The 27,609-nt window shown below is 36.9% G+C and overlaps 1 protein-coding gene and 1 pseudogene across 8 annotated transcripts in view; one reads left to right on the top strand and one right to left on the bottom strand.

Annotated features, from left to right (window-relative positions):
* Window positions 1-27,609, top strand: part of C5H14orf39 (chromosome 5 C14orf39 homolog) — a 92,038-nt gene that overhangs the window by 25,498 nt on the left and 38,931 nt on the right. For 2 of the 8 annotated variants that reach the window (XM_032344394.1, XM_032344389.1), the window contains exons 1-5: window positions 6,945-7,104; window positions 7,949-8,005; window positions 8,108-8,164; window positions 10,660-10,786; window positions 15,890-15,979. In XM_032344394.1, the coding sequence (XP_032200285.1) occupies window positions 7,957-8,005; window positions 8,108-8,164; window positions 10,660-10,786; window positions 15,890-15,979 (323 nt within the window). In that variant the 5' untranslated portion in view covers window positions 6,945-7,104; window positions 7,949-7,956. Of the gene's footprint in view, window positions 1-6,944; window positions 7,105-7,156; window positions 7,351-7,948; window positions 8,006-8,107; window positions 8,165-10,659; window positions 10,787-15,889; window positions 15,985-27,609 lie in introns of those variants that run through there. The other 6 variants (XM_032344390.1, XM_032344392.1, XM_032344391.1 and 3 more) reach the window with 5 other exon arrangements.
* LOC116592080 lies at window positions 13,681-13,897 on the bottom strand (annotated as a pseudogene).

Below are 27,609 nucleotides of genomic sequence, written 5' to 3'. Positions count from 1 at the left end.
TATTGTTTAAAATGAATGAGGAAGTTTTTCTATTGATTGTCCCTGAGTTGGTAGATATAAAAAAATTGCAAGGGGAAGAGGAGCAGAAAATGAGGTTACAACTTGAAAAATTATCCAGAGCAGGGCTGTGATAATTGGCCTCTCCTATCCCCTCCTACTTATATGAATGCACCCAGATGAAGCCTAAGAAATAGTCTGCAATGAAGTCAAGTGATTAACTTGCGAAGATATGGGTCTCTCAAAGTAGTGTTTGTGCGGGGCGCCTGGGTGGCTCAGTGGGTTAAAGCCTCTGCCTTCGGCTCAGGTCATGGTCCCAGGGTCCTGGGATTGAGCCCCGCATCGGGCTCTCTACTCGGCGGAGAGCCTGCTTCCCTTCCTCTCTCTCTGCCTGCCTCTCTGCCTACTTGTGATCTCTGTCAAATAAATGAATAAAATCTTAAAAAAAAAAAAAGTAGTGTTTGTGCTTACTTTAGGCTTAGAAATTATGCTAGGGCAATTAACAAGTAGTAAGGCACCTGAGGGATTTAATGATACGATGAAGATGACATATGATTCTTCTCTTTATAGGGGGGAAAGTACAATTGAAACTCCAGGGAAAACAAAATATGTATAAGAAATCATGGATCAAATATGAAACAAACTAAGACATGGAATGATTACAATTAATTGATGGAGACTAAACAAGGAAAATTTAACTTACTTTAATGATTGGAAATTTGATGCAATCAAATTTCAAATGGCATGTGTAGCGACAAAAATTTTATCATCTCTACTTCTCTGCATTTAAAAGGACTCTATAGCTTCCCTATGACCCTGTAATTGCACTACTGGGTATTTACCCCCAAAATGCAGATGTAGTGAAAAGAAGGGCCATCTGTACCCCTAATGTTTATAGCAGCAATGGCCACGGTCGCCAAACTGTGGAAAGAACGAAGATGCCCTTCAATGGACGAATGGATAAGGAAGATGTGGTCCATATACACTATGGAGTATTATGCCTCCATCAGAAAGGATGAATACCCAACTTTTGTAGCAACATGGATGGGACTGGAAGAGATTATGCTGAGTGAAATCAGTCAAGCAGAGAGAGTCAGTTATCATAGGGTTTCACTTATTTGTGGAGCATAACAAATTGCATGGAGGACAAGGTGAGATGGAGAGAAGGGAGTTGAGGGAAATTGGAAGGGGAGGTGAACCATGAGAGACTATGGACTCTGAAAAACAACCTGAGGGTTTTAAAGGAGCGGGGGGTGGGAGGTTGGGGGAACCAGGTGGTAGGTATTAGAGAGAGCACAGATTGCATGGAGCACTGGGTGTGGCGCAAAAACAATGAATACTGTTACGCTGAAAATGAATTTATTTTTTTATTTTTTAAAGATTTTATTTATTTGACAGAGAGAGAGAGAAATCACAAGTAGGCAGAGAGGCAGGCAGAGAGGCAGGCAGAGAGGGGAGAAAGCAGGTTCCCTGCGGAGCAGAGAGCCCGACGTGGGGCTTGATTCCAGGACCTTGGGATCATGACCTGAGCTGAAGGCAGAGGCTTTAACCCACTGAGCCACCCAGGTGCCCCTGAAAATAAATTTAAAAAAATTAAAAAAAATAAATAAAAGGACTCTCTAAGTGCAGGCAATATAAACTGAACTATCTTGAACAAAAAGGAAACCTATTGACTTACAAAACTGAAAACCCTAGGGTAGTTGACTCCTCTCTATCTTGTTTCTGTTTTTGTTTGTGTTGCCTCCTTTATAGGGCAGGGTTTTTGTTGTTGTTGTTGTTGTTTTGTTTTGTTTTGTTTTGTTTTTTTGTATGGAGAGAAGGACGGTTAGCAGCTCCAGCCTTACAAGGTTTTTGGAGTTCAGTAGCTTAGAGAAACATTTTTCTTTCACCATTCTGACTACACCATTTAAGCAAAGACTGGCCCCAGAGATGGAGAAATGTGATTGGCCAGGCCATTCCTGGCCTGGTCACATGTCCATCGTGAGATGAGCCCTCTGGGAGCTAGATATATAAAGTTATTGGTATCTGTTAAGAAAGAGGAGTTCTGTTGTCTGAGAAGGAATTCTTAAATGTCCTAAGCCTTTATTTCTCTGCAACTGATTTAAATGTGCCAAGAAGAAACTTTCTAGTTGAGAGGAACACTGAACACAAAACCATGGAAGCTTAAATAAGCATAGTGTCTTCATGGATCAGTGAATTGGGCTGCTAAAAAGAGAGAGAGATTTTGTTGGGAAATAAGGTCAAGGTTAAATTATAGAAAGTCTTAAAATAGTGCATACATTCCAATTTGAAGCAGAGGAAAATATAATCATTAATTTCTTTCAAATTAGATGGATACCATAATGAGATAGTTGCAAGAAAAATCAGAATTATTGTAGGATGGAATAAGAAGAGTATAGGATAGGTCAAGGGGGATAGGTTGTTCCCAGTCTGTTATAGTAATCCAGATATGAAATGATATAACCATTTTTTGAGCACTTTTCATTCATTCATTTATAAATTAAATTAAAGTACGTTTTTTTTAAAAAAAAAGTTTTATTTATTTATTTGACAGACAGAGATTACAAGTAGGCAGAGAGGCAGGCAGGGAGAGAGAGGAGGAAGCAGGATCTCTGCGGAGCAGAAAGCCCAATGTGGGGCTCGATCCCAGGACTGTGGGATCATGACCTGAGCTGGAGGCAGAGGCTTTAACCCACTGAGCCACCCAGGCACCTCTGAAGTACCTTTTGAGTGTCTATCTTGTCTCAGGTACTTGGCCAGCTGCTGGACATACAAAGGTGAGTAAAAAACAAATAAAATTAAAGAATTATGTGATGTAAAAGATAGAATAAGGGGGGGTCAATTAAAATTTAAGATCTCATTTAATAGGATTTTAGAAGTAAGTAGATATATTTGAGGGAAACAGGATTGCACCCAAAACGAAGATACATGAACAGTAAAACAATGAATGGGTCAAATTAACATTAAGTGGTGCCTTTAAGATCTACAAGAACAAAAAATTCTGTTTTTGTTTGTTTGTTTGTATTTGCCCAATATGGTTTGTACACACTTAGAAGAAAACCTACTAGCATTAGGATTATTGTCAATAGAGCAGAGGTGTCAAATAACTACTCATATTTTATTGATGTGGTAATTCAAGGAAGTGATGAAAATACAAACCTAATGTGGCCAGGAAGGTGAGCAGCACTAATCCTACCACAGGGGATCAAATGAGGAAAAAAAGGAGGGGGGATGTTTTGATTAATATTAATATATAAATTTAATATTAAACTGTACATTTCATCATGCATATTTGAAAATCTGGGCATACTTTAAACTTGTCGGTTTTTTTCATGGACCTGATTACCATTCATGTAAATAAATTTGTGTTAGATTCAAATTGTTTCACTTCCTCTTCTATGACTGTATTCCCTATAAGGACTATTCTTAGAATGAGGTGGCATTTATTACCTTATAATTGCATGTGATTATTCCTATGGCTGTGAAGGTGTTTGTGTGTGTTGGAGCAGAGGGAACAGAAGAGATTAGGCCTGTTCTTAGGAAGCCTACAGTATCATGGATGAGATAGATATTTATACAATAATTACACAAATAACGTAGAATTATAACCATGCTAAAGGCTATGAAGGATGAATATGTGAAATCTGAGAGTTTTTAATGAGCGTTACTGTGGCTGTGATACTTGAGTTGAGATTTGAAGGATTAGGAGGTTATCAAATGAAAGATAGAGCATTCCAAACTAAGCAGTCAGCAAGTGCAATATCTAGAAAGGAACATGTTAAGAACTGAAAGTAGGTCTGTAAGGCTGGATTGCAAGGAAGGAAATAGGGTTGGTATAATATGAAAAAACAGAGATATATAGGGACAAGGATCATGAAGTGCTTTGTAAGTCCTTAGAATAATAGGAAGTCATTGCTACTGAAGTGTTCTAATGTGTGTGTGTGTGTGTGTGTGTGTGTGTGTGTCTAATGAGAGAGAGAGGCAGAGAGAGTCATAAGTTTGCATTTAAAATCACTCCAATGAAGGATGAATGAAGAATGTTCTAGAGGGCCAGAAGTAGATACACAGCAAAACTAGTTTGGAAGCTACTATAATAATCCAGGTGAGAAAATAATGGTAACCTGGACTAAAATAGTGGAAACTGAGATGGAGAGAAATAGAATCTGTATATGTATGCCTACAAAAAGTTTATAGAGTTGATTGGATATAAATAGGGATATATCAAAGAACACAGGGTGTTACATACACACACACACACACACACTAATGATTACATTAGTTACATCACAGTCACATTAGTTACATCACAAACTAATGATGTACTATATGTTGGCTAATTGAATTTAAATAAAAAAGAAACGAAAAAAATCAATAAGACTTTGTGAATAGTTATAAGAGATGAAAAGAGTAATGAGTCATATAAGATACCAACTTTTCATGTATTGATTTTGGGGGGAATTACAATGTCACTGAGACAGGTGTGTTAGAAGGAAAGGAAGAGATGACTTTGGATTTGGATCAGACTGAACCCAGACTGATGGAAAAGCAAGTAAATGTAAATATATTTATAACTCTTAGATAATAAGATAGAACTGGAAATAAAGATTTGGGAATTTTAAGCACAGAGGTGATAACTAAAGTCATTAGAGTGAATGAGCCAAAGAAAAGAGTGTAGAGAAAGTTAGAGTTAAAGAAAAGGCTTTGAGGGACGCCTGGGTGTCTCAGTTGGTTAAAGCGCTGCCTTCGGCTCAGGTCATGATCCCATGGGATTGAGTCCCCAAGGGACTCCTTGCTCTCCAGGGAGCCTGCTTCTCTTGCTGCCTCTGCCTGCCTCTCTGCCTGCTTGAGTGTACTCTCTCTCTCTCTCTCTGGCAAATAAATAAACCTTAAAAAAAAAAAGAAAAAGAAAAAGAAAAGGCTTTGATAGGAGTCCATAGTTGGGTAGTGATGGCAAAAGGGAAAGAAGTAGATGCCAAAATCAGATGAGCAGGTAGGAGAGATAGAGAACTATGAGCGAGTAGTGTCTTGGAAGTCAAGCTTACAAAGACCTTTAGTAGGACCAAATATGTAGAAGAGTTAGAAAAGCGGGGGGGGGGGGGGGGATAAGACTGAGAAAAAACCATTAGATTTGGAATAAAAATATTTATTGATTATCTGAGAAAGCAGTTAAATGTGATGGGGATAGCAGATGAGTTTAAAAAGCCAATGAGGAAAGGAGTGGAAAGCAATAGTAAATAGGAGATGTGTTTTCTGTTGGATAGATTCAGCAGTGAAAGGAAAAAAAAAAGGAATACAGTACAGTTAGAATGGGGAACACGTTTAAATAAAGAATTTCTTCAGATTCTGATTTGCATGTCTGGAGCAAAGGAGAAGGTGCTTATAATATGTGGGGAGGGATTTTTACAGGAGTACTTTCCCAGAAAATGATGTTAAGATAAATGTTTACCTAAGTCAATGGTCTATAATTTTTCAAATGGTGCTCTATATTTCATTGGGGGGATAGAGAGGGAAGAGCAAAATTTGTTATTTAAAATTCTCCAGTTGTTGGATCTTTCTCATCTTTATTGCTTTCCAGAAGGGATTTTTTGGAATGGAATATGTGGCAGTGGTTTTGGTAGAACACAGTTGTATTTTTGTGAGAGTAATTAGATATGCACAGATGTTGGGACATCTGGGTGACCTTCAGCTCAGAGGCTCAGATCATGATCTCAGGGTCCTGGGATCTACACTCCCCCACCCCCCCACCCCCACCCCCACTCCCAGCGTCCCTGCCATCAGGCTGTCTGCTCAGCAGGGAGCCTGCTCCCTGCAACACCCCCCCTACTTGTGAACTCTGTCAAATAAATAAATAAAACCTTAACAAAATAAGATATGCATAGATGTGAATTTAAATGCAAATAAATTTCCAGGTGTCAGTAAGGTGATGTTTCTAGGTTTCCACAAATTTTTACAAGAAAATCTGTTAAGTTGAACTGAATCGATTCTTTTGACCTATGAAATTGTCATAGCAATGTAGTACCAGCAAGACTAAATAACTGTAACCTTCATATTTATACCCCTACGCCTTTCTGAAATGGGGTTAGTTAACAAATACATCATAAATACGTATAAGAATAAAGCTGTTAAATGTCTTACACCATCAAACTTAGTTTTGATGGCTTACTACCATTAATACTAATGAGCAACATTTCATCATAGTATATTATATTACATCATAGTATAATAAAGTCAATTATGCACACATACTGAGGTATTTAAACAAGAAACACCTCAAAATTTCTTTTTCATTTTAATAATCTGTGAATTAGGTTGTGATAAGTTGAGGCAATTATTTAGATCATTTAGTATTGAAAATCTTTACCACAAATATATTAATAATGAAAGCAATTTGGGGGCTGACTTGCTTATATTATTTTTTCTCTACCCTTTTTTTCACTTTGGATATGCTGACAAATTCTAAGAGCACAAATTATCTAAAGGCAGCGTTTGGACAAAAATGTTAATGTGCAATTTATTTGAAACTACAATGAGTCACTCAGAATGTTTGTTGAATGAAAATGTATTTGAATTCTTATCCTTGCTTTTTAAGAAGTTTTGAAAATACTGAATGCGAAATTGAATTCTGATGATTGATTCGAGGGTTTTCCTCTCACGCTACGATATCGAATTTACTGCTGTTCTCTGAAAATATTTCTTTAAACTGTTAAGTTACAAGAGGAATGAATCTCCTTAAGACAACATTCGTCTTCAAGACAATAAGAGAATCCCTGAGAGGTTCCTGCTCCGTCCCCTTTCAGGGATGCTCTCGGATTCTAGCACCACCTCTAGGGTTTTAAGGTGCTCGGTTCATGCTTCGCCCAGCGGGAAGGGGTGATTGCCTCAACGCTGGTCTCGCGGGGAGTTCGATCTCGCTCTTCAGCGCGATCTGCAGCTCCCGCTCCCGGCTTCGCGGGGTCTCGCGGGGCTGGGTGGGGCGGAAGCGGACCCCCGGCCGCATTTCAGTGTCGGGTGCTGCGTGGCGTACCCCAAACTCGAGACCCTGAGTCGAGTTGTGGGCCCCAGACAAGGGAGGGCGTGAAACGTTCGGGTCCCGGAGGGGCCGTTGAGGTGGCTGGGTAAAGGAGCTGTGCGTGGCGGTTATTCCTACTGCATGGGCGGCTCTGACGGATGTGGGGGGCTGGCGGGCCCAGTCTCTGGCGTTCCACCAGCGGTCGCGTGATGGCTTGTCGGCGCGTGGCCTCCTCCTTGGCCCCAGAGCCGCCCCAAGCTGTGGGCACCGCCGCCAGGCTGGAGGGTTGGGGAGGGATCCGGGTGAGCAGAAGCGCCTCGGCTGTGAGGGTGAGGGTGTTGGTGGTGAGCGAACTTCGTGCTTCAGAACGGGCGGGAAGTGTAGCTTCTCGAGTCTGCGCCTGACGAGTCAGAACGACCCCGCCTCGGGCGTATTTTGTAACGCGCCTCGGCAGTCCTGTGAAAACCTTTACTTTTTGCATTTTGGGTGGTAAATTCGTTAAGTGTAAAATTGCACTCTCGCTTTGTTTTACCTTGGGTGTTGGTTAAGGACTTTCTTTAGGAATCTTGCTGCGCGTAGTAGTCCACGCGCCAAGAAAGGGCATATTATTCAGAGAGTTCATTTTAAAAGGCATATCCCTTTGAGAAATCTTGGTGTCTCTGCACTCCAGAATATTCAGTGACGTGTTTCGATACCACGTATAAACGGTTATTAAGGCTCCCCCCGACCCCTAGATGCTTCCGTCCTGCAGTGACATTGAGCAAGTATTTATTAAGTGTCTTTCTAGGGCTGTGCCCAGTACTGGGCTGAAGGGGTCTCTCTCCTCCTCAGTTCTTGTTCCCCCCACATTCTTCTGAAATAATGCCTAGTACGAATATATGCTGTTTTGCATAGGACTTCAGAAAGTCTCTCCTTACAGTTTTTTTTTCCTTTTAAATATAGTATCCAAGATGAATGACAGCCTGTTTGTCAGTTTGGACAGACTTTTGCTAGAATTTGGTAGGTATAAAATGAAAAGAAAGAAATAAGTAACTATTTGTATTATCATTTAACATTTTAATAATGAAGTGAAGTCACTATTTTTTTTTTTTTTTTTTTTAGTTTTCCAGTATGAGCAAGATATAAGCACTAAGGAAGATATGCTTCAACGAATTAATAGTAAGTCATTTTGCATGATAAAGTTATTCTAGCTTTTAAGTTTTTTTATGGCATATAAGATAATAAGCAGTTGCCTTGTTTAGGGTAATTTATAGTGGGGATTATAACTTTTGTTCTAGTTTTATCTAACTAGTGACTGTTTGCCCTAACTAAGGCTTTTCAGTAATAAATTTCTGTATTTAGCATTTAGTTACTTTGTGTTGAAGAATTTTGCTTTAAGCAAAATTAAGACCTAACACCTTAATTAAGCACAGTTGAAAATGTTATTTTTCTCAGATAACAGTGTCTTTCAAACCTATGAGTGAATTTTAAATTTGTGCTTTTTTATAGTTTCAAATTTTTATTTAAATTCCAGTTATTCAGCATGAAGTATAATATTCATTACAGGTGTAGGACTTAGCAATTCATCACTTACATACAACACTTGTGCTCATCACAAGCACCCTCCTTAATACCCATCACCCATTCAACCTGTCCCCCCATACACCTCCCTCCCACCCCAGCAAGCCTTAGTTTGTTCTCTATCATTAAGAATCTGTTTTATGGTTTGTCCCCCTCTTTCTTTTTTCCCCCCATGTTCATTTGTTTTGTTTCTTAAATTCCACAGATAAGTGAAATACTATGTTATTTGTCTTTCTCTGACTGACTTATTTTGCTTGGCATAATGTTCTCTAGCACCATCCTTGTTGCAAACAGCAAGATTTCCTCTTTTTCATGACTGATATTCCATTGTATGTATGCTCTGCATCTTTTTTTTTTTTTAAGATTATTTATTTGAGTGCAAGAGAGAAAGAGAGAGAACATGAGTGGGAGGATCAGAGGGAGAGGGAGAGAGAATCTCAAGCAGACTCCATGCTGAGTATGGGGTTGGATGAGGGGGCTGGATCCCGGGACATGGAGATCAGGGCCCAAGCTGAAATCAAGAGTCAGGTGCCCAACTGTCTGTGCCATCCAGGTGCCCCTACACCACATCTTCTTTATCCATTCATCAGTGGATGGAGATTTGGGCTCTTTCCATATGTTGTCTATTGTTGATCATGTTGCTGTGAATATCAGAGTGCCTGTGCCCCTTCTAATCAGGTTTTTGTTTTGTTTTTGGTTTTTTGGAGAGAGCATTTGTGTGGGGTTAGGGCAGAGGAAGAGAGAAAATCCTAAGCAGGTCCCTCACTTAGCACAGAGCCAGATCGAGGGCTCAAACTCACCTCCCTGAGATCAAATCAAGAATTGGATGTTTAACTGATTGAGATACCCAGGCACCCCTCCAATCAGTATTTTTATATCCTTTGGGTAATACCCTGTAGTGCAATTGCTGGATCACAGAGCAGTTCTGTTTTTAACTTTTTGATGAGCCTCCATATCATTTTCCAGAGTGGCTGCACCAGTTTATATTCCCACGAATAATATAAGAATGTTTCTCTTTCTCCCCATCCTCACCAACATCTGTTGTTAATTTTAGCCGTTGTGGTGGGTGCAAGGTGATATCTCATTGTAGTTTTGATTTGTATTTCACTGATGATAAGTAATGTAGAGCATCTTTTCATGTGTCTTGTTAGCTTTCTCTGTGTCTTCTTTGGAAAAATGTCTGTTTCTGTCTTCTGCTCATTTTTTAACTGGATTATTTGGGTTTTGGGTGTTGAGTTTGATAAGTTCTTTATAGATTCTGGATCACGTGAGTGAATTCTTAAAATCTTTTTAAACATCACCAAAAGTCAGGCTTCAGGACTGATGGATGTCCATTTTCAGGAATAATTCTGAAAAATGATATGAGAGAAATGGCAAAGCAAATTACATAAATATAGTATTTTAAGATCCTACATAAAAGCTATCATAAAATAGAACCATTAATTTCTTGATAGTTCTGGAAAGATAGGATTTGGTTACCTTTCTGCAACAAAAAAAAATGCAGATAAAATAAAAAAATAATTTATTTTAATACTTAAGAAATTCTATTTTTATCTTGTATTGTTCACTAGTAACAAAAAATAAATGAGTTGAATGTGTATTTAGTAATTAATTGACATGGAATTGATGAAGAGAAATTTTACTTTTGTCAAAACCAAGACAAGTAAGTATCATACATGACTAAATGCTTACATGAACTCATACTGTCATAAGATGCCATTGATCCTAGGTATCACTTAATCTGGCCTTCTTATGTTAAAGATTATGGACAGAAACCAACCTTCCCTCCGTCCCTCCTGGCTTTCCTTCCTTCCTTCCTTCCTTGTTTTTATTTAAATTCCAATTAGTTAACACAGTATAATGTTAGTTTCAGGTGTACGTCTCCTTCCAAACACAAATCCTTTGCTTCTAGGTCTAGGAGCAAGCCTGGTTCTGGTTCTGTGCTTTTTAGTATAGGGCCTTCCCATCTCAAGCCTCACTTCCCTTCAGTTCTCTAATTCTCTTCCTTTTAGGTAAGTTGCTATACCCCTTCTCCCTCTATATTTGTTAATTTTGAATTTATGATTTTCATCTTAAGCATTTCTCCTTTCCAGAATGCCTTGAAGATATTAAAGAAAACAAGGCAACTATTTGTAAGATACATGAAACTATAAACACAACAGATGAGGAAATTGGTCATTACTGTAAACATAGTAAGGAGATCAAAGACAACTGTAGTAAGTGAGTATTTGAAAGAAGTGAACTTCTAGTAATTGTCGCTAGATCTTTTATTCAAGGTTTGTGTTATTTATAATTTCTAGTATTTTATAATTGAAGACACTGTTGCTTTAAAGTAGTATGGGGTTTTTTTGTTGCTATTTTGTTTTTTAAAGATTTTATTTATTTATTTATTTATTTATTTATTTGACAAACAGAGATCACAGGCAGTGAGGCAGGCAGAGAGAGAGAGAGAGAGAGAGAGAGAGAGAGAGGAGGAAGCAGGTTTCCCACTGAGCAGAGAGCCCCATGCGGGGCTTGATCCCAGGACCCTGGGATCATGACCCGAGCCAAAGGCAGAGGCTTTAACCCACTGAACCATCCAGGCGCCCCTTAAGTAGTGTTTTGTATTAGTAAAGTAATGAGTCAGGTTTTAACTTGCTTTGCTACATGGTTTGGTAAAAAGGGATCATAGGAGGATCAAAAGAAAAATAGAAGTGCTGTAAGATTTCTCTAATTCAGACCCAAATAGTCTACAGAATCTTGAATAATATAGACTCAGTATATAAAATTTCTATTAGATAAATACATTTGAAATAATTTCCATCTTTGAGTTTTTAAGATTTTATTTTTTTTCTAGGGGAATCGAGCCTAAAATAAGTTGCTTTTCAAAGTAAAAGTATTCAATATGTTAAGAATTCTGTCAGCATGGCTTCAGATTCTGGATCCTAGTGTTCAAATTTATTATGAGACAAACATTTTGAAATAAAAACTTACTAATGAAACTTTATTATATATTACAAAAATAAAATGTGTTAGTTTTCTGTACTTTATGTAGACCATTGTCTTTGTATTAACCACTATGCTTTAGAATCTTATTTTAAAATATTTTTTATTCAGAATTTTAATGTCGTTTTGATTTTTCCCCTTTGTAAAAGTAATGGATATCTAGTATAAAAATTCAAAACCTTTATAAATGTGTACTGTAAAAAATTATTCCCCGCCTGCAGTTCCTACCTCAATGATTCTATCTTACCATACATTTTTTCAATAAAAATTCAATGTCATTATTACATAGACTTGTATGTACATCTATCTATATATCTATTTTTTCTTTTTACAAAATGGAATCATACCATACTTACTAGTTTTTAAAAATTTAGCAGTATGTTATGTAAATGATACTATATGTGTAGTGATTATATATAGATATCATTCTTTAACAACTCCATAGAATTTTATAGTATTGGTGTATCTTAAGTTATTTAACCATTCTCCTATTAATAAACATTTGGGTTTCTAGTTTTTCCCTTCTATGAGCAACATGTGCAGGTATCCTTCCATGTTTATAGACCTGTTGCTATAGAATGAGCTTCTAGAAGTGCAATTGTTGCATCAAAGAGTATGCACATTTAAACATTTGATAGATAATGCCAAACTTCTTTCCTTGAAAAGATTATATAAGTTCATACTTCTGCCAACAGTGTCTGAGAAAGTTCCTGTTTCCTTGACAGCACTGAAATTATGTTTAAATTTTTGTTTAAATTATTTGTCAATCTGATAGCACAGTTCAGTATTATTGAACTTTCTCTTGTTTTGATTTAAGTTTTTCGTAGGAGGTTTTACCAGTGGTTTCCCTCAACTAGTTGTAGTGGCTGCTGGAAAAATAGTTTCCCCTTAGAACCTGTTATATCTAAGATGTACTACTTCATTTAAGCTTAATCTCTGCTGGGTTCCAATGACAGTTAGTAGGATTTTAATACCATAATATACCTCTAATTCATGATTTCAGCATACTGGTCAAGAGATTTAAATGTGGGAAATGAATTCATAAAAGTACTAAAAGAAATATAAGTAACCATGTAATCTTTGAGAGCAGAAGGCCGTTGTCTTTTTTTCTTTCTTTTTTTTTTTTGTGTTGTTTCTTTTTTTTTTAATTTCTTTTCAGCGTTACAGTATTCATTGTTTTTGTACCACACCCACTGCTCCATGCAATATGTGCCCTCCCTAATACCCACCACCTTGTTCCCCCAACCTCCCCCCCCCCCGCCCCACCCCGCCCCTTCGAGATCCTCAGGTTGTTTTTCAGAGTCCATAGTCTCTCATGGTTCACCTCCCCTTCCAATTTCCCTCAACTCCCTTCTCTCCATCTCCTCATGTCCTCTTTTTCTTTCTTTTTTAAAAGATTTTATATATTTACTTGACAGAGAGACACAGCCGGAGAGGTAGAAGCAGGCTTTCCACTGAGCGGGGCCTCGATGTGGGGCTTGATGCTGGGCTTAGTACGGGGCTCAATCCCAGGATCCTGGGATCATGACCTAAGCCGAAAGCAGACACTTAATGACTGAGCCACCCAGGTGCCCCGAGAGTAGAAGGCCTTTGTAAGTGTATCATCAAAAGTAGAAACTGCAGAGGAATCAATGGATAAATATGACTACACACAAAAAGAAAAATGCCCCCAAATGATGTAAAAGGCAAAAGGATCAAGTAGAAAAAATGTCAAGTAAGGGTTAGTTTTTAAACATATAAAGTAGGGGCACCTAGGTTAAGTGTGGGGTTGAGCGTCTGTCTTTGGCTCAGGTGATATCCCAGGGTCCTGGGATTGACCCCCCAAATTGGGCTCTCTGCTCAGCAGGGAGCCTACTTCTCCCTCTCCCTTTGCCTGTTCCACCTGCTTGTGCTTGCTTTCTCTCTCTCAAATAAATAAATAAAATCTTTAACAAAAATAAAAACAATAAAAATATAAAGTACTTGTGGAAACTAATAAGCAAAAGAAAAAGCCCCACTAGAAAAATGGGCAAAGAAAATAGGTAAACACCAACATGAAGAAATATCTATTTAACAAACATGTGAACAAATGCCCAGTCTTACTGGTAATCAGACATCCAAATTAAAACAATAATAAAATGCTCGTTTTTCCCTTTAAGTTTTGCAGAAATTAAAAGGAAGATGATACCTGTGTTGGCCAGGGAATAAGTCATTTAATTATGTACACTATAGTAAGGAATGCTGGTGTAAACCTTTTGGGTGACACGTCGGTATATATATTTTTTTACGTCAGTATATTTTTTCAATTAGCAATAATCACGCCTCGGATAAACCTTATTGGCTATGATACTGCCACTGCGCAAAGCTACGTCAGTATATTTTTTTAAAAAGTTTTAAAAATAAGCATGACTTTTGATTAAAAGTTTCCTTTTCTGAGAATTTTTCATTAAGGAAATAATTGGGCATTTTCTTAAAGATGTAATGTACAGTAGGGTATTTATTTCAGCCTTTTTTATGATAGGAAAACATTGAAAAGAACTCTAATGTTCAACATTAAGTGATGGGTTAAATGAATTTTGGTATATGCATGTGAATGAACAGTAGGCAAACAATAAAATTTTAAGTGTCTATTTACTGACCGGGAAAGATGTTAGCTTTCTCTTGTCATGGAAAGATGTATATCCCAAACTGAAAAATGGAATAAAACAACATTCATAGTATGAAACCAATTTAGTAATTGTGTATTTATATATAATTAGAAATAATCTAGGAATATATACATCAAAATGCTTACAGAGAATAGCTTTTTAGTGAACATGTATTTCTTACAGAATTTTCAGAATACTCAGAATATGTGTATGTATAACCTTTGACCTTTGATTCCATTTTGGAGAATGTTTTCTAAGGAAATGATTAGAAATTCAGACAAGGGACACCTGGGTGGCTCAGTTGGTTAAGCAGCTGCCTTTGGCTCAGGTCATGATCCCAGCGTCCTGGGATCAAGTCCCACATTCGGCCTCCTTGCTCAGCGGGGAGCCTGCTTCTCCCTCTGCCTCTGCTGCCACTTGGCCTGCCTGTGCTCGCTCACTCTCTCTCTCTCTCTCTTGCAAATAAATAAATAAAATCTTAAAAAAAAAAGAAATTCAGACAAATATTTAAGTAAAAGTTCTATTTACAATAGAAAAACTTAAGAAAAAAAATGGTCAACAATATGGGAATGCTTAGGTAAATTATGGAATGTGATATATTTATTAAAAACTTTACAATGAATTCTTAGTGACAAGGAAAATGTGTATAATTTAAAAGTGGGTGCTAAAGGAGGATACATCGTTATATATGTGAATATGATCTCAAAGACATTAAATATTGGGTACCTGGATGGCGCAGTCAGTTAAGCATCCAGCTCTTGGTTTTAGCTCGGTGGTGAGATGGAGCCCTGCATAGGGCTCTGCACTCAGTGCCGAGTCCATTTAAGATTCTCTCTCTGTCTGCCCCTTCCCCACTCTTTCTCACTCCCTCAAATAAATAAACTTTTTAAAAAAGATGTTAAACATATACTTATAATAAAATCTGGAAATAGTTTATTAAAGCAATAGTAGTACTTATTATTCAGTGTTGAGAATATGGATGATAATTATTTCCTTACATATGCTTTTCTGTGCTTCCAAAGTGGGCATGTGAACTTTTTGAATCTGAAAATAATATTTTTAAAGATTTGGAAAAAGCTAGAGGAAATAGTTGAACAACACTTAGAATAGAAGCTCACATGGTATATGCAAATTTTAGATTTTTCATATTTGGTAACGTTTCTCAAGTCTTGTAATAAAACAAAAAATATATAACTGTTCATTTCATTCTTACTATATGATTTTATAACTCATTTTTGCCTAGTTTCTTTCTAGTTCAGGAGGGTATAGCAACCTGACTTTCTAAGTTTTAAAGGAGGAAAAGCCTCTTTTTATTTCTTATTCTAGTTCTTTGAATCCTTATTCCAAAAGAATTTCTTAGTCAAGATGTTAGAAGTATGATGAGAAGGAAGCCTGATGTTGCAGTGTTGCACAGTATATTCTAGAAATACCATAGTGATACATAGTCTAGCCATGTAATACTTACTCCTTCCTTAGTCATGGATCCACAATGGGTTCTATGTAAAAATTAATGGATATTGATATTTGAGTATATGTATGATTGCCTAAATCATGGTAGTGGTGATGATGGGAGGTGAGAATATTTTCTTGTTATAAGCTTGTTTTCTCCATGAAGTGCAAGATTCATTTATTTTTAAATAATGAAATTCAATTTTATTATCTCTTACAATTTATCATTCTGAGATTCTAATTACAATATTTTTTTCCATAGCTGGAAGCCAACATGTGATGTTTTTCATAAGCATGAAGACTATATGCAGGACCAATTTACTATTTGTCAAGAAACTATTGAAAAAGACAAGTACAGTACATACATTAACTTAACAGTACATATATTAAGTTTATCAGTTAAATTATTTAATATAGGATACACGTAGTAAAAATGTTACTTGAAAAATGCAGAAACTTTGTGCATTGGGGGAGTTTTTTGTTTTTAAAGTATATCCCGTGTTTTGGACTCTTTGGAGGCCTACCTATTTGTTATAAAGCTCTATGACCCTGGATATGTTTAGTGATGTCCTTAGATAGAAACAGTTTATCAATAGGAATTGTTATAGTAGAGTGCTTCAACTAATGGTCCTTATAATTGAATTGTTATAGGTAAATATCTGGAGGAATAGTTAGCTATAGAATTAGCTTATGAAAAATTTGGAGTATTGACTTTTGAAGGGGGTTTTATATGAAACTTCTCATTTTCAGAGAGCTAATGTAGTTACATTCTAATGGAGAAAGCCATTGTATGGGTTTATTTCATTATGTGTAAAATAATCTCGTTTGGAGGACTAAATGTAATTAGTAAATATAATGGAACAAGGTGCGAGACTTTTTTTTTTTTTTTTTTTTTTTTAAGATTTTATTTATTTATTTGTCAGAGAGAGAGAGCGTGCACGCACAGCACAAGCAGGGGAAGTGGCAGGCAGAGGGAGAAGAGGGCTCCCTGCTGAACACGGCGCCCCATGCCTGATGCCCTCCACCTGAGTGAAGGCAGGTGTTTAACCTAGTGAGCCACCCAGGCTTACCAAGAGAGACTTTGAACACATTATACAGCATTATCATTTCACTTAATTTAAAAAATGGAAATGTTTCTATTTTTAACGTAATTAGACAAGAGCATAATTTTCTATATTTTTTTGTATTTTATATTATCTTTTTTATACTTTAGTTTTATTTTTTTACTACTTCTTCTCCCAGCTTTATTGAGATATAACGGACATATAACATTGCTTAAGTTTGAGGTCTACAAACATGATGGTTTGATATATGTATATAATTTTAAGTGTCTACCACAAGAAGTTTAGGAAGGTAGCACATCTGTCATCCTGTATAAGTACTTATTTTTTGTAGTAAGAACATTTAAGATTTACTCTCTTAGCAACTTTTAAGTATATAATACACTATTGTTATATTTAATATGCTGTATATTAAATCCCCAGAACTTATTCACCTTATAACTGGAAGTTTATATCCTTTGGGCAGCATCTCCCTATTTCCTCCACTCCTTGCCCCTAGCAGCAACCGTTCTATTTTCTGTTTCTGTGATTGGACTTTTTTTAGATTTTTACATATAAGATTACACTGTATTTGTTTTTCTCTTATTTACTCAGCATGATACTCAAGGTCCATCCATGGTGTCATAAATGGCAGCAATTCTTTTTTTATGACTAAATAATATTCCATTGCATATATATATATATATATCTCAATATCACATTTTTTAAAAATTATTTTTTAAAGGGTTGTAATTCAGTGCCCAATGTGGGACTCAAACTCATGACCCTGAAATTAAGTCCCATGCTCTACTGAGTGGCCCAGGCAGCTACCCCTATATACCTATTTAAAAAAATTATTACTGAATAATAATTGATGTACAATGTTATATTATTTTCTGGTATATAACATAATGGTGCACACACACACGTGTGTATATATATGGCACATAATGATTTAAAAAATATATCCATTCCTCTGACAATTTTTTAAGAAAAATGTATTTAGAGAGAGAGAGTGCATGAGCAAGCAGAGGGAGAGGGAAAGAGAGAATCTCAAACAGATTTCCCACTAAGCTTGGAGGCCGATGTGGGGCTTGATCCCCCAACCAAGGAGATCATGACCTGAGCCAAAACCAAGAGTTGGACACTCAACCAACCAAGCCACTCAGGCATCCCCTCATTTATTTTATAACTGGATGTTTGAAACTCTTAATCTCTTTCTTGTATTCCCCACCCTCACTGCACCCCTACCCCGGCAACCACTAAGTTGGTCTCTGTATTTAAGAGTCTGTATTTTTTGTGGGTTTTTTCCTAGATTGCATATCTAAGTGAAAACACATATTTCCCTTTCCCTCTCTGACTTATTCCAGTCCCATTAGTACTCCTTAGATTTATCCATGTTGTCACAAATGGCAGGACCTCATTCTTTCTTATGAGTTAGTATTCCATTGCACACATATGTGTGTGTGTGTGTGTGTGTGTATCTCACTTTTTTATCCATTCCTCTGTATATGGACTCTTGGGTTGCAAGTATATCTTGGCCATTGTAAACTATTCAGCTGTACACATAGGGGTGCATGTATATTTTTGAATTAATATTTTTGTTTTCTTTGGATAAACATCCAGTAGTGGAATTACTGGATTATATGGTACTTCTATTTTTAATTTTTTGAGGAACTTCCATACTGTTTTCCACAGTGGTTGTACCAATTTATGTTCCCACCAGTAGTGCTCAAAGGTTGCTTTTTCTCCACATTCTTACCAAAAATTGTTATGTCTTATCTTTTCAATATTAGCTATCCTGACAGATGTTAGGTGATATCTCTGTGGTTTTGATTTGCATTTCCCTGATGATTAGTGATGTTGAGCATCTTTTCATGAACTTTTTGGTCATATGTATGTTTTTAGAAATATGTTCACACCCTCTGCCTGTTTTTAACATGAATTATTAGACTTTTTGCTATTCAGTTGTATTGAATTCCTTATATACTTCGGATATTAACACATTATTGGATATATGGTTTGCAGATAGTTTCTTCCATTCTACAGAATGCCTCTTCATTTTGTTGATTTCTTTTCTTTTCTTTTCTTTCTTTTTTTTTTCTGTGAAGAAGCTTTTTTAGTTCAGCGTGGCCTCACTAATTTAGTTTTGCATTTCTTGCTTGTGATTTGGGTATTGTAACCAAAAAAATTGTTGCAAAGACCAGTATCAAGGAGCTCTTCCCCTGTTTTCTCCTAGGAGTTTTATGGTGTCAGGCATTCTATTTTAAGCATTTAGTCCATTTTGAGTTAATTTTTCTGAGTAGTGGTCCAATTTTATTCTTTTACATGTGAATATCCAGTTTTCCCAATACCACTTATTGAAGAGACTATCTTTTCTGCATTGAGTATTCTTGGCTCCTTTTCCAACTATCTTTTAAAAGATTTTATTTATTTATTTGATAGAGGTGGGGAGAGCCGAGAGGGAGAAGCAGACTCCTGCTGAGCAGGAAGCCCCATGAAGGGCTTGATTCCAAGATCCTGATATCATGACCTAAGCCAAAGGGAGAGGCTTAACCCACTTAGTTACCCATGTGCCCCCTCCTTTTCCAGATATTAGTTGACTGTATATACATGGTTTATTTGTGAGTTCTTGATTCTGTTCCATTGGTCTGTGTGTCTGTTTTCATGCCAGTATCATAGTATCTTGATTGCTATATCTTTGTAACATAGTTTGAAATCAGGGAGTGTGATGCTTCCAGCTTTGTTCTTTCTTAAGATTGCTTTGGCTCTTTGGGGGCCTTTGAAGTTGCATACAAATTTTAGTGTTGTTTTTTCTATTTCTGGGAAAAATGATACTGGAATTTTGATAGGGATTGCATTGAATCCAAAGATGTCTCTGGGTAGTATGGACATTATAACAATTCTTCTGATACATGAGCACAGGATATCTTTCCATTTATTTGTGTCTCCTTCAGTTTATTTAATCAATGTCTTATAGTATTCAGTGGACAGACCTTTCACCTCCTTGGTTTAATTTATTCCTAAGTATTTTATTGTCTTTGATGCTATTGTTAATGAAATTGTTTTATTTCTTTTTCACATAGCTTATTATTAATATATAGAGATGCAACTGATTTTTGTATGTTGATTTTGTAGTGCAAAATTTCAGTGAATTTGTTGATTAGTTCTAACAGTTTTTGTGTGGAGTTTTAGAGTTTTTTGTAGATAAGATCATGTCATTTTGCAAACAGACCATTTTACTTTTTCCTTTACTGTTTGGATGACTTTATTTCCTTTTCTTGCCTAATTTCTCTAGCTAGAATTTCCAGTACTACATTGATTAGGAGTGGTGAGAGTGGCATCCTTGTCTTATTGCTGATTTTGAAGGAAAAGCATTTAGCTCTTCACCATCGACTGTGATGTTAGTGATGGACTTGTCATAGATGGCCTTTATTATGTTGAAGTATGTTCCTTCTATACTCAATTTGTTGAGAGTTTTTATCATGAACGTGGGTGTTGAGTTTTGCCGGATGCTTTATCTGCATCTATTGAGTGAATTGTATTTTCTTTTTTTTAAGATTTTGTTTATTTATTTGAGAGAGAGAGCACGAGAAGAGGGAGGGTCAGAGGGAGAAGCAGACTCCCTGTCGAGCAGGAGATGTGATGTGGGACTCAATCCTGGGACTCCAGGGTCATGACCTAAGCCAAAGGCAGTCGCTTAACCAACTGAGCCACCCTGGCGCCCCTGTCTCTTATGATTTGTATCCTTTATTCTATTAATGTGGAATAACATGTTTATTGACTTGTGCATGTTGAGCCCATTCTTGCAACCCATGGATAAATCCCACTTGGTCATTGTGTATGATCCTTTTAATGTGTGTTGAGTTTGGTTTGCTAATGTTTTGTTGAGAATTTTTCTGTCTATATTCCTCAGGTATATTGGCCTGTAGTTTTCTTTTCTTGTAGTGTTCTCATCTATCTTGGTATCAGTGTAATGTTCTTAAAATGAGTTGGAGGGTGTTGACTTCTCTTCAGAAGAGTTTGAGAAGTATTGGTATTAATTCTTCAGATGTTTGGTACAATTCATCAGTGAAACCATCTGGTCCTGGATTTTTCTTTGTTGGGAAGTTTTGGTTACAACTTCAGTCTCCTTACTAATAATTGATCTGTGCAGTTTTTCTGTTTCTTCATGATTGAGTCTTGGTAGGTTGCATGTTTCTAGAAATTCAGTTCATTTCTTCTGGGTTATCTAATTGTTTACCTTGTAATTGTTCATGGTAGCCTCTTATGATCCTTTGTATTTCTATGGTATTATATCTCCTTTCATTTACAATTTTGCTTATTTGAGTTCCTCTCTCTTTTTTTCTTGGTTGGGTTAGCTAAGGGTTTGCAAAACATTTTAATCTTTTCAAAAAATCAACTCTTTGTTTCACTGATTTTTTTCCATTGTCTTCCTCTTCTCTATTTTATTTCTGCTCTAATCTTTCTTGTTTGCTTCTTTCTGCCAGGTTCAGGCTTAGATTGTTCTTCCTTAGATTGTTCTAATTATTGATGTGTAAAGTTAGTTTATTTACATTTTCTTAATATAAGCATTTATTGCTATAAATTTCCCTTTCAGAACTTTTGCTGCATCACTTCCTTAGGTTTTGGTATATTGTATTTTCATTTTCATTTGTCTTAAGATACTTCTGATTTCTTCTTTGACCCAGTGTTGTTCAGGAGTGTATTGATTAATTTTCACATATTTGTGAATTTTTCATTTTCTTCCTGCTGTTAATTTCTAGTTCCATATCACTATGGCCAGAAAATACCCTTGATATAATTTCAGTCTTCTTAAGCTTATTAAGGTGGCTTTGTGGCTCAAGATATGATCTCTCTACTGGAGAGTATTCCATTTGTTTAAGAAGAATGTATATTCGTGTGTTGTTAGATGGAATGTTAGACTGAATGTTCTGTATAAGGCTGTTAGTTCCATTTCGTCTACAGTGTTATTAGGCATGCTGTTTCCTTGTTAATTGCTTTCTGGATGATCTTTCCAATGTTGAAATTGAGGTATTTGAGTCCTCTACCAGTATTGCTTTCTCTCTTCAGTTATGTTAATATTTTCTTTAAATATTCAGGTGGTTTAGTGTTGGTTGCACATATACTTGCAATTATTTTATCTTCTTGGTGAGTTGATCTTTTTTATCATTGTATAGAGACTTTGCTTTTTTCTTTGTGTTTTCTGACTGATTTTGACTGAACATCTATATTGTCTGGCATAAGTATAACCCCTTTTTCTCTCTTTTGGTTATCATTTGTAATATCTTTTTCCATCCCTTTACTTTCAGCCTCTGTGTGTCCTTAAAGCTAAAGTAAGTTTCTTGTAGGTAGCATATTTTTGCTTCCTGTTTTTTTTTAAATTTATTTTTTATTTATTTTCAGCATAACAGTATTCATTATTTTTTGCACCACACCCAGTACTCTATGCAATCCGTGCCCTCTATAATACCCACCACCTGGTACCCCACCCCCCCACCCCTTCAAAACCCTCAGATTGTTTTTCAGAGTCCATAGTCTCTCATGGTTCACCTCCCCTTCCAATTCCCCACAACTCCCTTCTCCTCTCCATCTCCCCTTGTTATGCTCCACAAATAAGTGCTTCCTGTTTTTTAAATTCATTGAGCTCTGTATTGTTTGAATTTAGCCTATTTATGTTGAAAATGATTAGGTTTTTTTAGAAGATGTGTTTATTTATTTTCAAGAGAGAGATAGAGTGTGAGCATGATAGTAGATAGGGAGAGGGAGAAAATCTTTGGCAGGCTCCATGCTGAGCATGGAGCCCAATGTGGGACTTGATCCCACCACCCTGAAATCATGACCTGAGATGAAATCAAGAGTTGGGCACTCAACCAACTGACCCATCTAGGTATCCCTAAAATAATTATTGATAAACAAGGACTTCTGTTGTCATTTAATTGTTTTCTGAGTGTTTTTAAAATTCATTTGTTCTGTATTCCTCTCTTGTCTTCCTTTGTGATTTGTTTTTCATAGTTCCTTTCTTTAGTTCCTTTCTCTTTATCTTTTGTGTATCTACTATAAGTATTTTCTCCCTGTGGTTACCATGAGGTGTTAACGTAAAACATTTATAAATATAACACTATTTTAAGCTGATATAATGTACCTGCAATTGCATATAAAAACTCTACATTTTTACTTACCCCTCCCCAGATTTTATGTTATTTATGTCATACTTTACATCTTTTTTTTTTAAGGGTGGACATTATATAGGTGTATGCTTTATTTATTTATCTTAAAGTTCCCTTTATTTGTTTAATACATTTTTAAAAGTAATCTTTACCCTCAGCATGGGGCTTAAACTCATGATCCCAAGATCCCAAGATCAAGAATCAGACGCTTCACTGACTGAGCTAGCCAGGTGCCCCACTTTACATCTTCTATACTGTGTATCCATTAACAAGTTATTGTAGCTGTATCTATTTGTTAATATTACTGTTTTTAAACTTTTATACTTAAGATAAAAGTGATTTACAAATTATTAATACATTATTATGGTATTCTGAATTTGATTATATGTTTACCTTTGCCAGTGAATTTTACAGTTTCATATGTTTTCCTGTGGCTACTTAGTGTCATTTCATTTCAACTTGAAAAGTTCCTTTTAAAATTTCCTGTAAAGCTCCTCAAAAGTTGATGAATTCCCTTAGCATATGTCTGTCTAGAAATGTCTGTATCTCTCTTTCATTTCTGAAGAACAGTTATGCTGGGTGTACTATTCTTGATTTGCAGTTTTTTGTTTTAGCATTTTGAAAATATGATCTCATTCTCTCCTGGCCCACAAGGTTTCTGCGGAGAAATCTGCTATGAATGTTATAGGGGTTCCCTTGTGTGAAGACATATTTTTCTCTTGATGCTTTCAAAATTCTCTCTTTGTCTTTGACTTTTAATATTTTGATTATAATATACCTTAGAATAATCTTCTTTGAGTTGATCTTGCTTTGGGTCCTTTGAGTTTCCTATACTTGGATGTCTAACTCTTTCCCATGATTTAGTAAGTTTTCAACTATTATTTCTTTAAACAAACTTTCTGCCATGGGACTCCCATGATGCAAATATTTGTTTGCTTGACAGTGTTTTATGACAGTGTTTCATGTAGGCTTTTTTCATTCTATTTTTTTGTTCCTCTAACTTTCAAATGAACCTATTTCAGATTTGTGAATTCTTTCTTTTGTATGATCAAGTCTCTTGCTGATGCTTTCTGTCATTGTATTTTTCAGCTCTAGGATTTCTTTTCTTTCTTTCTTTCTTTCTTTTTTTTTTACGATTTTATTTATTTGAGAGAGAGTTAGAGCAAGCAAGAGAGAGCAAGCACGAGTGAGGGTGGGAGGCAGAGGGAGATGGAGAAGCGGACACCCTGCCAAGCAGGGAACCCGATGCAGGACTCAATTCCAGGATCATGACCTGAGCTGAAGGCAGACAGTTAACTGACTGAGCCACCCAGCTACCCCTAGGATTTTTGTTTGGTTCTTTTTTATGGTTTTTATTTCTTTATTAAACTTCTCATTTTGTTCATCCATTGTTTTCCTGATTTTATTTCCTGAAACAACCCAGATTAGTTGTCTGGGTTCTCTTGCAATTTATTGAATTTCTTGAAAATGATTATTTGAATTCTTTGAAAGGCAAATAGTAGATCTCTATTCCTCTATTCCTTAGTTGTTATAGCTTTATTACTTTCCTTTGGTGGTTTCATATTTGCCTGGTTCTTTGTGATCTGCATAGCTTTCATTAATATCTTTGCACTTAAATGAACAAACATCGCTTTCAGTCTTTATAGATTGGTTTTGGCAGGTAAAGACCTTTTCCTATTGGTTTCTTAGACTGATGGGTTTACCTCTAGAATTGCAGTCATGATGGGTCAAAGTTGTTTTTGAGGCTGTCTTTGTCCACATTGGGATCTGTGGTGGTTGTGCTTGTTATGAAGGGTTCAGGTAGGTACAATCCTTCTGGTCTCTGGGTGCTTGAGAATGCTTCTAGTACTTCATTCAGTTAGATAGTGCTGGGACAAAGGTCTGCTTCAGGTTCTGTAGTTGGTCTTCAGTCAGCAGGTTTATTACCAAGTATGTGGACTGGTGTGGCTCCCACTTAGGAACCTGGTAGAGCCTGCCTAGTCACTAAATGGATCTGTGGGTGGTCAGGACTGGCCCTAGACTATGGCCAGGAAGGACTGGAACTGAGCCTCTGAGATGTTTCAGGTTACATGTTCAGGTTCCACAGTCATACGTTCTGTAGTCCTGGCTCTGAAGGCACAGATAGACATATCTTCGACCAGTTCCTAGGCTGGAGTACTCCTTGATTGTAGCTGGAGGGACTGGAGCCAAGTATAGGGCCCTTTTAGGATCTCTTGGGGGTACATATAGGAGTACCTATTTTTGGGTTCCAAGGCTGGCAGTTCTGCTGATGGCTTTTGGCTGTGAGAGACCTAGAACCAAGTATATGGGTCTTTAGAATCTAGTAGGGTGCAGATAAGAGAGTCTCCCACTGGGAACTAGACCCTTAATACTGTTGAAAAACTGTGGCTGTGAGGGGGTTGGAACCAAGGATAAGGTCTTTTCAGGGTCTTCAGGGGGTACAGACGTAAGTATGTCCTGCTTGGGTCCCTGTGTGAGCAGGACTCTTTGGTGACTGTGGCTGGGATGGGCTAGAGCCCAGTTACAGGGCCCTTTCAGAATCTGTAGTCTGAATGAGTTTGGCAGACTAATCTCCAGGGGCTCCTGGATTGCAGACATAAGGACTGGAGCTGGTTCAGGGTCACTTCAGAGTCTATAGCTGGACCAGGGTATGTATGCCTATTACCTAATACTTGGGTGGGTATGACTCCTTCTGGGTCCTTTGATGTATGGTGCTAGTAACAGACCCAAAGCCAAATAGGGCTGTAGCAGAGTTCTCAGTGAGTACTGAACTGTTTATAGGTCTGTAGCCAGGACCACAGTTAATAAGTTACCCACCAGGATGTGAGCCTGCCTTCTCAAAATGACTCTCCTCAGGCTTGGACTATACTAGGATTTCACAGACTTCTACCTGGATCCCAGAGATCCCACAAACACACTTTTGTCCTTGGTTGGATGCTAAATTGTTATTTTTGTTGGGGCAGTACACATGAGGGATATTTTATTCTGTCATCTTACTGACATCACTCCAATTTTTGTATTTTAATTGAAAACACACATACATGGGTGCCTGAGTGGCTCACTCGTTAAGCATCTGCCTTTGGCTCAGGTCATGATCCCAGGGTCATTGAGCCCTGCTTCGGGTTCCCTGCTCAGCAGGAAGTCTGCTTCTCCCTCTTCACTCCCCCTGCTTGTATTTTCTCTCTCTCTCTCTCTCTCCCCCTCTCTCTGTTAAATAAATAAATAAATATTAAAAAAAATATAGAAAATCTAGACTGTAGTGCTCTATATTTAAAGATGGATCTTAAGAGGAGAAGGTAGGGACCAGAGTAATAGATTTGGACTTCTGTGGCATTTGAAATCGTAGAAATAGATGATTGCCCAGGGAAATGTATAGTGCAAAAAGAAGAGAAAGCTAGCATACACTATCATCCTAGTATTAGGCAGAGAATGGAATTGGTAAAAGAGACTGTTACTTTGTCATTTTTAGACCTTGCTTTAACGAAAAGGATTTGAAATTTGTATAATACCATAGTGTTAAAAGAAAACTAAATATAAAAATCAAGGCTATAGGGATATAAGGATAATATAGGAAGATGAAGCCTTTGATTAGGATAGAAATTCATATTATATGGTAGTAGTCAAGGCGTTGTAGAAATGTGATCAGTTTGAGATTCAGAGTATTCATTTAAAAAACAATTCAGTTGTTCAAAAGTGGCCCTTCCTGAGTTTTGGGGAGTTGAGTTCCCAGAGTAAAGGGCCTTGCACTGAGGGGAGAATGGGCACTGCTCTTGGGAAGGTTCTGGCAGATGCCTCCTTAGCTGAAGCTTGGAACAGACTCACAGGCAGCAAAGTGAGTTAGTTCAGTGGATGAGGTGAGGTGACGTACCCTAACCTGGGGGACCTCATAACCCAATTCAGATTACTTTCTTCCATCCTCTCTTAAAAAAAGGAAGGAAGGAGGGAAGGAGCCCAGCTCAGCTGTTTAGGATAACAGAGGTTTTTTTCTGGTAATGAGATTTGAGAGAAATTTCTCCCCTGAGTTTTCATGAAAAGGGACTTACGCAGCATGGTAGTCAGTTACCTTCTTCAGTGGCCTCCCCAAATAAACACCATACATACATTCATACGTACATATAACTTCTCCTTAGAACATCTCTCAATGCAAGTCAAGGTTGTAAAACATTATTAAAATGCTTCTATGAGGGGCTAAAACAAAGCAGTTTAAATATGTACCTCTCTAATAGTGTTTGTTATGGATGACTTCTCTTAGGTAGCTAAAGGTATTAAAGTGGAAACAGGTTTTTCTTAAAAAAAAAAAAAAAACCACATAGGTTGGTTGAACTGATGACTCAGTATCAGACATGTATAGAAGAAAAAAGACTCCATTTGCTGGTATCATGTGTACTGAAGGAAACAGAGGTACCAGCTTCTTGTTTCTCCTAATCTTCCATTCTAGACATTGAAGTATTGTTGGCAACAGGTGAGATAGGCTATGCTGGTCTTTGCTAAAGTTCCTGTATGGAGTATATAAGAAGAGTGGGCATGAATATATAACATGAATAGGGTAAATGTGGTATGCTAATTTCATCTGAAACTGGTGACTCAGACTCAGTTTTCTAATAGATATTTCCCTCTTCCCTGCACCATTTCCCCCAAAAGTGAGAGATTAATTAGCAAATGTATATTTAAAGGAATAAGAGTTTGTTTTGGGCTCAAATGTTTTACTTGATGAAAGGGGACAGAGTTTAGTATATCAAACAAATTAAAACATTCAGAAGATTCAGATCTGC

This window comes from Mustela erminea, chromosome 5, assembly GCF_009829155.1.
Source record: "Mustela erminea isolate mMusErm1 chromosome 5, mMusErm1.Pri, whole genome shotgun sequence".
Classification (NCBI taxonomy): Eukaryota; Metazoa; Chordata; class Mammalia; order Carnivora; family Mustelidae; genus Mustela; species Mustela erminea.
The sequence above is the reverse complement of the archived record's forward strand: the minus strand, read 5'-3'. Positions and strand labels throughout refer to the sequence as shown.